Source organism: Lactuca virosa, chromosome 5 (genome assembly GCF_052849685.1).
Source record: "Lactuca virosa cultivar CGN04683 chromosome 5, Lactuca_virosa_CGN04683_v6, whole genome shotgun sequence".
Classification (NCBI taxonomy): domain Eukaryota; kingdom Viridiplantae; phylum Streptophyta; class Magnoliopsida; order Asterales; family Asteraceae; genus Lactuca; species Lactuca virosa.
The window spans coordinates 379,708,203-379,723,509 of NC_136430.1; the positions used below are offsets into that span (position 1 = coordinate 379,708,203).

Consider the following 15,307-nt stretch of genomic DNA (forward strand, 5'->3'; position numbering starts at 1 on the left):
AAGAGGAATAGAAGCAAGTCTAGAGCAGATAAAAGCCATCATCGACTTGAGATCCCCATCCTCGACAAAGAATATTCGAAGACTAACAAGAAGAGTAGCGGCACTTACCAGGTTCATCTCAAGATCCTCATAAAGGTGCAAGCCTTTCTATGATATCTTGAAGAAGAACAAAAGGTTTGTGTAGACTAAAGAGCACGAAGATGCTTTTCAAGAACTTAAAAATTATTAAAGTTATGCACCTTTGCTTGTAACACCACTAGATGGGGAACCACTCCTCCTATACCGTTTAGTATCCTCTAATGTTGTAAGTTCCATGTTAGCCAATGATCTCAACGGGGACCAACATCTCATCTACTATGTAAGTAAAAGTCTCTTGGATCTTGAGACCAGGTATTCCCATCTTGAGAAACTAATACTTGCATTAGTAACTGCTTCCAAAAAATTAAGACACTATTTTGAAACACATACTATACATGTAAGAACTAATTACCCCATTAGGAATGTTATGCGAAAACCAGAGATGTCGGGTAGGATGGAAAAATGGTCCATGAAGCTAAGCACATATGACATCAAATATGAACCAAAAACAACAATAAAGTTACAAGCACTAGCAGACTTTGTGGCTGATTTCAGTGATGATCTACAACCTGAAGCGAAATTGGAAAGCAAGGAACTCAAAAAAGAAGAAAGCATGGGAAGATGGACACTCTTCACCGATAGATCCTTAAATTTTAAAGAAACGCGTCTTGGGATCATACTAAAATCACCACAAGGGGACATCATACCCCATGCAGTTAGCTGTGAATTCGATGCAAACAATAATAAAGTTGAATACGAAGCATTGATCATGGGATTACAGCTGGCCAAGGATCTTCAAATCAAGGATCTTCAATTATTCGTTGACTCCTTATTATTAACTAATCATTTTAATGGGTCTGATGTAGTGAAAGGTGAAAGACTAGTACTATACCTCCAAATCCTAAAAAAGTTGGCCTCCGAATTCGAAACTTTCAGCCTAAGTAAGGTTCCCAGAGAAGAAAATGCAGAGGTAGATACACTAGCCAACCTAGGATCCTACCTCAGGATCCCGCCAGAAATCAGGATCCCTATAACCCAAATATTAATCCCAGCAATAGAGGATCCCTCCAACAAAATTGATAATCCCAATGACCATGACCACACAACCAACATAGCAATAATCGAGGATCCTGACCTTCAACGACTTCCTCAAGATCCTAATCGACAGGATCCTGACATCCAGGATCCTCCTCAAAACTCGAGATCATGGATCCAACCCATTGTTGAATATCTCCATAATGACATGATCCCAAGTGAAGAAAAAAGTGCCAGAGCCTTCAAGATGAGGATCTATCGTTTCGTGATGATCTAAGGAAGACTATAGATGAAATCCATGGAATGCCCATACCTTAAATGCTTGGACGATCATGAAGCTGTAGAAGTATTAAAAGATATACACGGAGGAGATTGTGGCAACCACATTGGGGGCAGATCCTTATGCTCCAAAGTGTTAAGAACAGGGTACTACTGGCCAACGATGAAAAGAGATTCTTTTTATACGCACAAAAATGTGATGCTTGCCAAATACATAGCAACAACCTTCATCAAACAGCAGAACCATTGCATCCTATCATTTCCCCTGTCCATTCATGAAATGAGGAATGCATATAGTTGGCATGTTACCAAAAGCTCCTGGTGGAAAGGTGTTCATGTTGGTGATGACAGACTAGTTCTTGAAATGGATAGATGTTGAAGCCTTTGTTCAAGTACGAGACAAAGAAGTAGTCTCGTTTATCAAACGAAATATCCTGACCAGGTTCAGGATCCCTGTTGAGATCATATGCGATAATGGATCCCATTTCATAAGCAAAAGGACTAGAGACTTTTGCACCAGTTAGGGGATTAAAATGATAATGTCCACTCATGTTCACCCTCAGGATAACCGTCAAGATGAATCCAACAATAAGATTATAGTTAACAACCTAAAGAAGAGGTTAGATGTGAAGAAAGGAATATGGGCGGAGGAACTTCCACTCGTCATATGGGCAGATAGAACCACTTCAAAGACAGGCATTGGCCAAACTCCATACTCCTTGGTGTTTGGAACAGAAGTCGTGATCTCTACCAAATTAGTAATTCCAACGGCAAGACATCAATTATAGGATCAAGAGAACAACGATAGGATCCTTGCCTAGGATCTTGACACTATCGATGAACTCAGTGATCTTTCCAGGATTTTCATTGCTACTCATCAACAGAGGATCACTAAATCATATAACAACAACATCAAAGTCAAAAGGTTCTAGTTAGGTGACTTGGTACTTAGGAAAACGTTCCAAAATACCAAGGATCCTAATGCAGGCAAGTTGGCACCTAAATGGGAAGGACTATATCTCATCGATTCGAAAGCAGGAAAAGGGGCATATTTTCTAGCCACCCTTGAAGGGAACATTTTTCCAAGATCCTGGAACGTCTTCCATCTAAACTCATACTTCATGTAAGTTATCTTAATAATTTTCAAACAAAATCAAGGTAAGCTCTCTCTACCCTATACTTTTATCTGATTCTTTTTATTCTTCTGAAAGCTACTACTAACTTAAGCATTGGACGGGCGTACGCCAAACTAACGCCCACCCCAAGCTAACATTTGTTATGCACATGAACTCAAAGATCCTAATATACTGTAACATCCCAATGATGAGGTACTTCTAATTTTGACCTTAAGTATGAAGATTATTTGCATTTTAGCCCTTGTGCGTGGAAAAGGTTGCAAAATGGCCCATAGTGGCATTTTTGTAAAAAGTGAGAAAAAGGCACTTACGTTGGGTGTACAAGCCTGATACGCTAGGCGTAGGTCCCTCTAATGGGAAACGGGGACGTTTGGCGTACATTGGGCGTACCATGCATACGCTAGGAGTAACTCGTCTGGACTCAAACCTTAATCCAAAGGTTTTGGACCATATATATTCAACCTTAAGTCCCATCCCCTCACCCCACTTCCAGCCTCCATCAGTTGCGATGTTTTCTTGCAAACCGTAGCCCCCTTTATTGCAGTTTGAGACCTTTGAATGTGTTTTTGTGCGTTCCAAACGAGGAAGAAGGTGGTGGTAAACCTTAGAAGCTAGAAGGAAGCTTGGATATAGAAGTCTTGCATCATTCTCCATCTCCATAAGGTAAACAGTTTCGACCTTGATGATTAATTTGCTAGATCTAGGTTGCATGATGATAATATGAGCTTTGTTCCCAAATATGGCCTTTCTTGTGTATGGCATGCTATAAAATGTTTGGGCTATCCTTTTAGACGTTTTTTCGTGTCTTGAGTCATGAAAATATGATCTTGGCTCCTGAGATTCTTTCATGCAAGCCAATAAGAGCTTTAGTGGTTAAGATAAGTTAGGGTATTGTTGTTGGGTTTGACATGTAGAACCATAAAGTTGGAAACTTTATGGTTTGGGATGCCATTTGGGACTAAGACTGAGATTTGGACGTAGTGGCTTAAGGAAATAAGACCTCAAAATGAAGTTGTTAAGCCATCGCATACATCGAGCGTAGCTTGTCGAATGTTTGGCGTACGCCTAAGGGAGCCTCGACCTGGCTCGCGTGTATGCAGAGCGTATGAGCCGAGTACGCTGGGCGTACTCGATGTGGGTTAACTTTTCTTGACCTGTTGACTTTGACTTTGACTTTGACCAAGGTTGACCAAGTTTGACTTAAGGGTATTTGGGTATTTAGAACTATAGTTGAGCCTTGGTCTCTATCTGTTGAATTGGTGACCTGTAGAGCCTGTATTTGGAGCATTTTATCATTCAGCTTTTCGTCAGACTGTGAGGTGAGTTTTTCTCACTGTACTTACAGGTTGAAGGCACCAAGGTCGGCCCATTAGATTGATATCCTGTTATACATTGATTTATGATATGTTGAGTAGGGGATAGATCTGTATGATTATATGATAGTTCCTGATATGCGTAGACCGGTAGATTTGTAGGACTACTTGTGATTTCTGGTTACATGATTATCTGTATGTTGATTAGGTTTGTTATCTATTATATGTCAACATATTGAGGTGGGTTGAGACTTTATTTTTATGTGTGTGATTCAACATATCGAGGGTATTCCAGTCTGATGACTGAGTGGACCCGAGGGTATTCCAGTTAGATGACTGAATGGGCCTGCTGTATATTGGTATTCCAGTCCGATGACTGAGTGGACCTGTTCCATTATGGCATTCTAGTCTGATGACTGATTAGGCCAGGGGTAATCCAACCTGATGGTTGTGGACCTGTAAGTATTCCAAGCCGATGACTGATTAGACCCAGCATGCTTGTTCGTTTATGATATTTTTGTATGGTGATACTTTGGGGAAAACTTAATAAGCGTTGGCTTACAATTTTTGGTTATGGTTCCAGGTACTTTTGAGGATCGTGGGAAGGCGTAGGCGTGACCGTACACATCTTGATTTTTATGTTGTTGATCTTGGGAGACTCTATTTTGAACAACGTTTTGAAAACAATGGTTTATAAACACTTTTTATTAGTAAATGGGTTGATTTGAAAAGTTTAAATTGTTTATTATTATTGAGATGTTACATATACAAGGAACCCGACACTCAAGGATCCTAACGCTCAGGGATCTTGACACCCAATAGGATCCCGACATTCAAATATCCTGACCCAATAGGATTGCAGTAGGCAACTATCCAAGTAACTTCAAATAGATACTGATCATCTCTCCTACAGTTAGGGGTACTTAATCCTCTCTAAGGCTTAAAGAGTTAATTACCTCTTTCATACGAGTTAAGGTTGTTACACCTCGCTTAGACACACGTAATATTACTATGGGATGTAAATAAGGGGATCTTTTCACGCTTTAGTGACTTGGAAACCCACTTATTTTTTAACATATGTCAAGATCCTAACATTTAAACATCAGGTTTGTAACACTTATGTGTTATCCTAAGTTGGCATCTTCCCCAATGATTTCCTAAGGTCTATAATACTAACGTCTTATCTTGAGTTGGGATTTCCTCCAGTAATTTGCTAAAGTCTATAACACTGACGTATTATCCTAAGTTGGGATTTTCCCCAGTTATTTCCTAAACTTTATAACACTAACACGTTATCTTGAGTTGGGATTTTCCCCAATAATTTGCTGAAGTTTACAACACTAACGTGTTATTCTAAGTTCGGATTCTCCCCAGAAGTTTGCTGAACATAATCGTGTTCTCATCAGATGGGATGCTTTCCAAGAAACGTCTAAGGTTTGTAGCATTATTATGTCACAAACAGGGATCCTTCCCATTTGCATTTGAAGTCGGGATCATTCTCGGATAATTCCTAAAGAGGGATCCTTCCCGGTTTGCTAAGTAAAATCTCAATAAGAATATTTTATTATGAACTCATGAATTAAGGATCCTTCTGTGACATCCCCATTTTCACGGCCAGAAAAGACCGATTTTTTATGCTTATTTTAAAATCAGAGTATCTATTTTAAAGAATAATATTGCGGAATTTGTTCCCAGAAAACATGATAAAGATATTATCAAAGCATTTCCGAAGAAATGTATTTTATTTATATTAAAACATTGGGATGTCATCGTCAATACAAAAAATAAGCATAACGAAATATTACAAGCCTTACATTAATTAAACTAGTGGCTTAATACTCCTTGAATCTCTCAGCAGAATGTATCTTTAACATCGCTACCAGTGATATAATAAACTGAGTACGTCAGGTTGGGAAACCTCAAAGTAAATAGGCTTTTCAAAGCACAATAATATAATTATTATGTTTAATCATCAAACAATTTACCCAATTTCCCTTACCCATTATCTTCTTTATTCTTAATTCCTAAGAATCATTTATTCTTCATTTATACATTCCTAAGGATTGTCCTAAGGAGTAGGCACAAAGTCAATCACTGTCAGGATTTATCTATCAGGCACTAAGTCCATAGTTGTCGATGTTATCTATTAGGCACTAAGTCCATAGCTGCCAATGATCATCTATAGGGCACTAAATCCATAGCTGCAAACGTTCATCTATTGGCCACTAAATCCATAGCTGCCAACGTTTATCTATAGGGCACTAAATCCATATCTGCCAACGTTCATCTGTAGGGCACTAAATCCATAGCTGCCATGGTTTTTAGAGTACATCTGGTGAAAACGTCGTTCACAAACACCTACAGGTTGCGACCCTTCTAGCGTTCCACTGGATTGTATAGAATAGTCTATGGTCATCATCTATACTCTGTTAGATGACCGGATCAACTTTCAGGTCAATTCTTCTCTTCATCTTACACTTCTCAACCTCTATATCATCTTTCATCATCCATATCATCTTTCATCTACCCATCTTTACCCAATATATATTTATAGGTATCAAAATACATATACAGTTTAAATCACGTAAAACATGTATACATCGTTCATCTAACGTAGATATCAGGAACACAGATAATAAGCACGTATAGCATGTATTAATATTAAATTCTTCATATCTATGTGTAAGATGAAAGTAACTATGCACTTACTTGTTAAAGTGATGATTCGTAACTCGGGCAGCGCTTCGCTTCTAACGATTATCTTTTCCTTTGACGAAGACTAGTATCATTATTACTAGGTTTTAGTTTGATATTTATTGCGACTAGTTATTAGTCTAGATTCATCATTAACTCAAAGTCTACTTCACGATCTATCAAGTAAGGAACAACCAGGTAGGATCATACCGGAGGTAGGGTCCGTTTAGTATACGAAGTATACTATTTGGAAATCTCACTTTAAACACCTCACTAAATCACAGCCTAGACATCATCCCCGTAAGTAGATCAATTAGTATAACGAATTTGAATCACTAATAAATCTTGTTTATAGGTTCGTAATAACGATAATGAACTTAAACATAAGTTATATTTAAAGTACGATAAGCATAACTCAACTTACAAGTGGTTTAGCGAGAAATCGTGAGCCAAAAGCTCTTCTTCTCGGAGCCTTCTGGCGCTCCAGGACTCGCTAATAACACCTAAGAGGTGCTAGAGAAAAGCCTCGAGGCTTTGGGGGGGGGGGGGGGTAAGAGAGAGTTGGATAGAAAGGTGTGAGGAAAAGAGTGATTTGCGCCTTCTATTTATAGGTTGTCCAGGGGCAATTCGCGTCATGAAATTTACATTCACGTCGTAACCTTACGTAGGCACCAAGACTTCGCCTGGTGCTGACACGTGGTGCAGGACGCAGGTAAAACAACAAATCTTTAAAAATTCATAACTTTTGACTACGAACTCCGTTTTTAACATTCTTTATACCCACGCATAGGTATTGACAAGATCTACAAATTTCCTTTTGACCCCATCCGCTAATTCTCGGCCAATCGTGAATTATAACAGTTTGAGAAGATTATACTGTTAACGACTGTGTAAAATTCATAACTTCTACATACTGACTCTGTTTTCGAATGTCTTTTTATTGGCGAAATCCTATTAATGAGATCTTAAATTCTCATTTAGATCATTTTGGCTAAAAATTGACCGATCTAAAATTCGATTTCCAGGATGTATACTATTATGCAAAATCTTAGAAAAATCATAACTTCCTCAAACGAAGTCAGATTTGGACGTTCTCTATATGAACGCTCTCGGTTTAACGTATATTACGACTTTCTTTTAGATTGCTAAGGCTAAAAAGTATTTCGTCAAAAATTCACTTTTTACGTTACACGAAGCCGTGCCGGTTTAATCGCAAAACTTTGACGGGTCATAACTTCTTCGTTATCAGTCAGATTTCAGCGTTCTTTATATGTACGGAATCCTTGTGACCTATACTATAACTTCCATTAAGATTATTTATCCTAAATAATCTTCTATCAATAAGTCATTTTTAATGATTATTACTCTAAGTTGACTAGCCCGAATCTGCGGGAGTTATAATTATATCCCCGTTAGGATGATTACGTCCTGGAATCATCAATGAAACAGGGCTTTTATAATGACTCCATACATAATATTTTCATCCTAGGTAATAACTATAACTCTTATGTCCATTCAAATGGGTATCTAACTCTTGGATTTCTTGACTGCTGGCGGTGCTCAATCTTGCACCCGCTCTTCATACTATGTTGGACTTTCAATTGTAACCTTCGAGTTACAAACTCGATATTTATTGGAGACTCATACTCTTTCTTAACTGACTTAATTTAAGATAAGTTCTTTACTTCAATTACCGTAACAGACCGATGGATCATGTTCTGATGACCTCTCATCGTATCATGCAACGCTTAAACTCAGGTCTTTTAGAGTCAAATTCCATAATGAAAGATACCTTCCTTCATGTTCTAAATTAATATAATCACATTCTTATCATGTAGAACTTCTAGATACAAGCTTCTTACTTTAACTACGATTACGATACTTCTATTGATCGCTTCGATTGTCTTTTACTTCAATCTTTTGGCTTAAGTCAGATGCTACATCGATCTTGGTTATCTGAACCATGTAACATACTCATCTTAGTCAGAATCGATTTGATATGATCACTAGGGTCGGAATACCAATAATCTTCTTTTCCATTACGGAAACGATGGTAACGACAGACATGAACAAAACAGAATCAACTACTAACGCCTTAGTAACCTTGTGACTTTCCCTGATCCAAGTGTGAGCCTTGTGCTTCTGGTAGTATAGGCCTCTACTACCTTTCAAACCTACTCATACTCGTCCCAAGTATTGTCTCGCAGTCCCCAAGTTATTATTTCCTAAAATTACAAAACGATTTAACACATACAAATGTGTCCAGATAACCTTAAAATTTTCCCTAGAGTTTACTAGGACTTCTTCCATGCATATCTTCAACAACAAATCTGATTCAACATGGTTGGTGATGGAAATGCCAGATGATGGGATAACTTCATGGATTATACCTAAAGTTCTTTCTTTCTGCTAATCGAAAGTGTACTTCTCCCGTACTGGTGATGGAAATGCCAGATGATGGGATAACTTCATGGATTATACCTAAAGTTCTTTCTTTCTACTAATCGAAAGTGTACTTCTCCTGTACTGGATGTATTATTTATTAGACGCATTCTAAAGGCAAGCTACCTCTCTTACTATATCTTCCGATAGGTATCATTCACTATCATCAGCTTTCTTATTTCTTCTATTTGCTCAGTCTGGTACGACTCCTTATCGTGACGTTCCATACACCATAATAGTTGTTCAAGATGATAAATTTAAGATAGAGAAGGTTTAGACGTGTAATCCTCCTTATTACTCCGAAAAGTTACATGCCAGTTCTAATACAGTAATTACACGTTTAGAAATCTGAACACACAAAACATCCAGATCTGGTAGGCAATAGACCATAGATCTGATAGCATCATAAAGCAAATAATGCATATTATAGCATAAATCATTTAGCACATAAAAGCAATTCAAGCATCTTCCCTAAATAAGCTAGTGCTCATGTCTATTCAGGCATACTTCTTAAAAATAACAGACACTCATCTCACAATCATCGCTTAACATTCTAAGTTTAAGTCTAGAAAACCTACAAATTCCTAGTTTGCTTAAAATAATGCTCTGATACCAACCGTGACATCCCCATTTTAACGTCCAGAAAAAACCGATTTGTTTATGCTTGTTTTAAAATCATAGTATCCATTTTCACGAATAATATTGCGGAATTTGTTCCCAGAAAACATGATAAAGATATTATCAAAACATTTCCGAAGAAATGTATTTTATTTATATTAAAACATTGGGATGTCATCGTTAATACAAAAACATTAACATAACGAAATATTACAAGCCTTATAGTAATTAAACTACCGACTTGATACTCATTGAATCTCTCAGCAGAATGTATCTTTAACATCGATACCTGTGATACAATAAATTGAGTAGGTCAGGTTGGGAAACCTGGTGAGTACATAGGGTTTTTAACCCATAATAATATAATTACTATGTTTAATCATCAAACAACTTACCCAATTTCCCTTCCCCGTTATCTTCTTTATTCTTAAGGATCTTTCCTAAGAATCATCTATTCTTCATTTATACATTCCTAAGGATTGTCATAAGGAGTAGGCACGAAGTCCATCGCTGCCAGGGTTTATCTATCAGGCACTAAGTCCATAGCTTCCGATGTTATCTATTAGGAACTAAGTCCGTAGCTTCCAATGTTCATCTATAGGGCACTAAATCCATAGATTCAAACGTTCATCTATAGGGCACTAAATCCATAGCTGCCAATGTTCATCTATAGGGCACCAAATCCATAGCTGCCAACATTCATCTGTAGGGAACGAAATCCATAGATGCCGACGTTCATCAATAGGGCACTAAATTCATAGCTGTTAGGGTTTTAAGGGTACATGTGGTGAACACGTCGTTCACAAACACCTAAAGGTTGCGAGCCTGGTAGCGTTCCATTGGATTGTCTAGAATAGTTCGTGGTTGTCATCTATACTCTGCTATATGACCGGATCAACTTTTAGGTCAAGGCTTCTCATCATCTTACACCTCTCAACCTCTATATCATCTCTCATCATCCATATCATCTTTCATCTACCCATCTTTACCCAATACATTTATAGGTATAAAAATAGATATACATGTAGTGACAAAGAACATGGTTTGGCATGCGGAACTAAAGTTTGCACAATGAACATGGTGATTTGGGTGTTCAAGAGATGTATTGAATATGTATTGTGTTACAAAAAGGGACATAGATCTACATCTACATAAATAACACACACTCACACACTCAAACTTTACACCTCTCAAGCACACCTCTACAAGTGGTATGAACCCACTATTTATAGAGGTGTTTACATGTCTCTCTCTCACTCTCTAATACTCATTAGTCAAAAGGCTAATGCACCACATGCAAGTGGGTCTACACAAGTCAACCCATTACAAAGTCATACATGAAGAACTTTGCACCCCAACATTCTCCCCCTCAAAGTTAGGAATGGATGACCCACTTCAAATCTTCCAAAATCAAGCACTACGCGGTTCGAGCCTCAAAGGTGACACATGTCGAAACGAACTTCAATCTTCAATTCTTCCATGATTCTTCAATTTGGGCTCTAGGATGTGAAACCATACAAACCGAGCAGCAACGAATGATTAACTCCAAATAATCACCCAAAAGTTGCGCTAAAAACACACCCCAAAAATCTTCAATAAAACCAAACCCATTTCGAAAAAAAATCATTTTCGAACTTCCAATTGCATCATTTCGTAAGCTTCAAAAATTAAGGTCACTTCGGTCGTCAAATCCGCGTAATATGAAAAATTCAAGTTCGAATTTCCATATAAATTTCTCCCCCTTTTTATAATCGAAAATTGATTATAAAACCTTCAAGGAAAGAGAACGTGCTCTATTCGGAATTTTTCGTGTCAAAACTCCCCCTTAACATGTGGCATAAACTTTGTGCTTTAATCCGGAAAACCCAAAAAAATATTCAATTTTTATCTTCGTTCACGGATCGCCTTTGACAAAATTTCTCAAAAATGGGTAGAAATTGTCAATTTAAAATTCTGCAGTGACCCGGTGCGCCCAAAACAGCCAAATATGCAAAACTCTCCCCCTTTTCCAAAGCTGGGTAGAAAGCGTCAATTTGCACAAACTACAGGGGCTTAAAATGCACAATCTTCAATTTTCAGCAAAAACAGTCATTTTTCGAATTTGGGTGCAAACTGCCAAAAATTCGAAGTCTCAGGGACCATCTTCGAAAATTCTGCCCTTTTTCACCAATCATGCGAAGAATCCCCAAAATATTCGAAGCTCCAAAAAAATTTCGAATTTGGGTGAAAAGTGTCAAACATTCGAAACTTCAGAAAATATTCGAATTTGGGTGAAAAGTGTCAAATATTCGAAACTTGAATGAATTGATGAGGTTTGCCAAACATTCGAAATTTCAGGGGCTGAATTCGAAAATTTTGCATTTTGATCAAAATGTTCGAAGCCTTTAGCCAAACATTCGAAGCCTTGCCCCAACATTCGAAGTTAGACCGTTTGTGTCACTTTGATAAAAGATGAGGGACCCAATTCGAAAATATTTGTTTTCTTCTCCAATTCACCAATTCACGCTTCGTTTGTTTTCTTATAAACAAATCGTACGAAAATTCAGGCACCAAACACACGAATATTTTTTCACCCAAACGCACGAAAATTTTGATTTTCTCTCCTCTTCCCAAAATTTTTCCCAAACACACGAATGTGAAGCGTTGGAAGCCTGATATATGAACAGTAATGAACAGTAACCCCTTCGTACATTCAGATCACCCTTCGTTCCTTACAGTTCTTCCTAAATCATCAATCCAAAACACAGGAACGCTTCGTACATTCACCCAATCTGTTCGATTCCAAAAATTCTTCGTTTCTTACTGTGCTCCCCAAATCATCGAAAAAAAAAACCGAGGATCCGTTTTTATCGACCAGCAGGGCTTCGTTTTTAAGCAACCAAAATCGACACTAACAACAAACTCGATTTAGACCCCAAAATCCATTCATTCATCAAAATCAGTTTGTTCTTGGCTTCGTTTTAACATCGATTTCACATCACCAACCATACTTGAACCCTTCGTAAATCAACGATCAAAATCATCTTCTCATACGAACAATCAGATCTCGATTTCAAACCAATCAAGCAATAGTCCTTCAAATCTTAAAACAAATCGTCTTATCAAAACCAAAACCCATCTGTTCATCAATCTTTCCCAAGATTACAACCAAAATCTACGTCAATGTCCAGTTCGTCAACGTCAGCCCAAATACGATCATTGAAATCAAAATCAAGCTTTTGATTTCAGTTAACGATCCAAAACAAAAACCGATTTCGATCTCTAAATCTTTAATCATCAATCGATTCTTGAGTTTCAGATTTTTAAGAGTATCAAGAATCGACTGTACGTAACTATTCCAAATCGAAAAATCAATTCATCGACTTCAAAAGTAAGCTTCCACCCATCGATTTCAGATATTTTTATACTCCAATTTTGACTATCGACTTTGACTCTTCCAAGATTTCAAAGACATTCAAATCAAAAATCAATTAACAAGTGATTTCAATTCATAATCAAGAATTTGATTATTCTTTTCAAACAATCTATCAACAATTAGAAAGTGATTAAAATTTGATTCATAGATTTGGAAACGATAGTCAAAAACTGAAGAACAGATGAGAAATTGAGAACTGAATGAAACTTGGAATAACGCAAATAGTGTTTGATCATATATTTAAGAATTGGACTCAAACAGCAACCGATTAATGGTCTTAACAATTTTAGATATCGGATCAAACGCTTTTTGGCTCAATGAATGGATTATGAACAGTAACAAATTGTTATCATTTGGGCTTAAAAACTCGATTAAATGAACAGAAAACATCTCGTAACATGTATAAATCGTTCATGTAGCATAGATATCAGGAACACAGATAATAAGCATGTATAGCATGTATTAATATTAAATACTTCATACTTATGTGTAAGATGAAAGTAACTATGCACTAACTTGTTAAAGTGTTGATTCCTAACTCGGACAGCGCTTCGCTTCTAACAATTGTGTTTTCCTTTGACAAAACCTAGTATCAATATTGTTGGATTAGGTGTCTAAGCCCATAACTATAGTTGGTATGTACTTGACCTGATACTAGCATGATCCATTATGGGTTGCATTCTCCAAAGCAATTTGATAGGATGGATTTTGAAAAAGAGGTTATTTTTGATTTATTAATATATTATAAGTATAATATATTAATTGAGTAATCATATTATTTAATTAGTATTGATCAAGAATTAATTTGGAATTAATTTAGTGATCAAAAGAAACTAATTAAATTTACAGGGACTGATTATGTAAATCAATGATACATATAGTTTGGGCTAATGATCCATGATTGATTGGTGATGGACTAAGTTAGTCCAAAGAATCATCAAATGGTTATGGATCATAAGCCTAAGTGTAAGAATTAGGGTTTACACATGTGATACAACAAGAGTATAGCCGATTTTTATGTGCTCCTAACCTCTCTCAAGTTCCTCCATTTGCTCTTGGTGTTTTGTGAACCATTTGAGGCATCACACTTGGGTTGCTAATCTCTTGAAAGGCTAATTTCAACAAGCTACAACAAAAGGTATTATTCTAAATAGTTTTTATGATTCAAATATCAAGTTTCATGCTAATTAGGCTTCATGCTTTGGAAAAAAGAAATTTGCATGTATAATTAGAGAAAACTTAGATCCAAAGCATTACGGTTGTATGTGCACCATAGGGATGTTATAGTGCTTAAAACCCATAAGTGGTATCAGATCCTAGGGTGTTTTCAATTATATTGATGCAATTGTTTGATTTACAAAGCTGGAAAAATGACATTTCTGGGCACTGACTGTTGGACTCTTCAAGTCCCATAAGGGAACTCGATGAGTTGGATCGAATGAGATGAACTCGTCGAGTCCATGCCATGACCTCGACGAGTTGGATCCCCTGTTTGTAGTTTTTCGAGTTTTTGGCCAGAATTGGATTAGGATCATTACCACAAACTGTTTTGTGTCATAAAATTCGTTTTTCTTGATATGGTGATGATTATCCTCATCCAATTAAAATACAATTATCAAATTTTAAGATAATAAGTTGATTATTTGTAACATCCATAAAAATCGAGCCAAATTTAAACTTTTAAAAACATTTAAAACCCAATTGTTATTACAAATTTGTTCTCAAAATAGTTCCATGTCAGAGTATCCCAGAAACATAGTCATAAAATGTGAGGAGTTGTACGATCACGCCCTTGCCTTCCTGCGATCATCTGAGGTACCTGAAACCAAAACTGAAACGGTAAGCCCGAAGCTTAGTGAGTTCCCCCAAAATACCCTTACACACAACAATACACATATAACCACAAACATCATACTATGGGTCCAATCAACCATCGGGTTGGAATACCCCAGGCCCTCAACCATCGGGTTGGAATGCCACTCATACTATAGGTCCAGTCATCCTCGGGATGGAATACCCCAAACCAACAACCATCTGGTTGGAATGCCCTCATACTATGAGTCCAATCATCCTCAGGATGGAATACTCACGTCCCACAACCATCGGGTTGGAATGCCCAGGTCTATTGGCTCTCGCACAAAGTAGAGGAGCCTCAACCACCAATCAGCATGTGCACATATATCAGATAATCACATAACAGTCTATAGACAAACAAACCGATCTAACTGATCATACTAACATAATATCATCCTATCTACCAGGATACTGATCTACATATCATAGAAATATAATACCAT

At 37.2% G+C, this 15,307-nt stretch overlaps 1 protein-coding gene across 1 annotated transcript; it reads left to right on the forward strand.

Annotated features, from left to right (window-relative positions):
- Positions 1–520: 520 nt before the first annotated feature.
- Positions 521–1,390, forward strand: LOC145113699 (uncharacterized). The gene has a single exon (XM_079049761.1). The coding sequence runs from the start codon at positions 521–523 to the stop codon at positions 1,388–1,390; it is 870 nt and encodes a 289-aa protein (XP_078905887.1).
- The last annotated feature ends 13,917 nt before the right edge of the window (positions 1,391–15,307 follow it).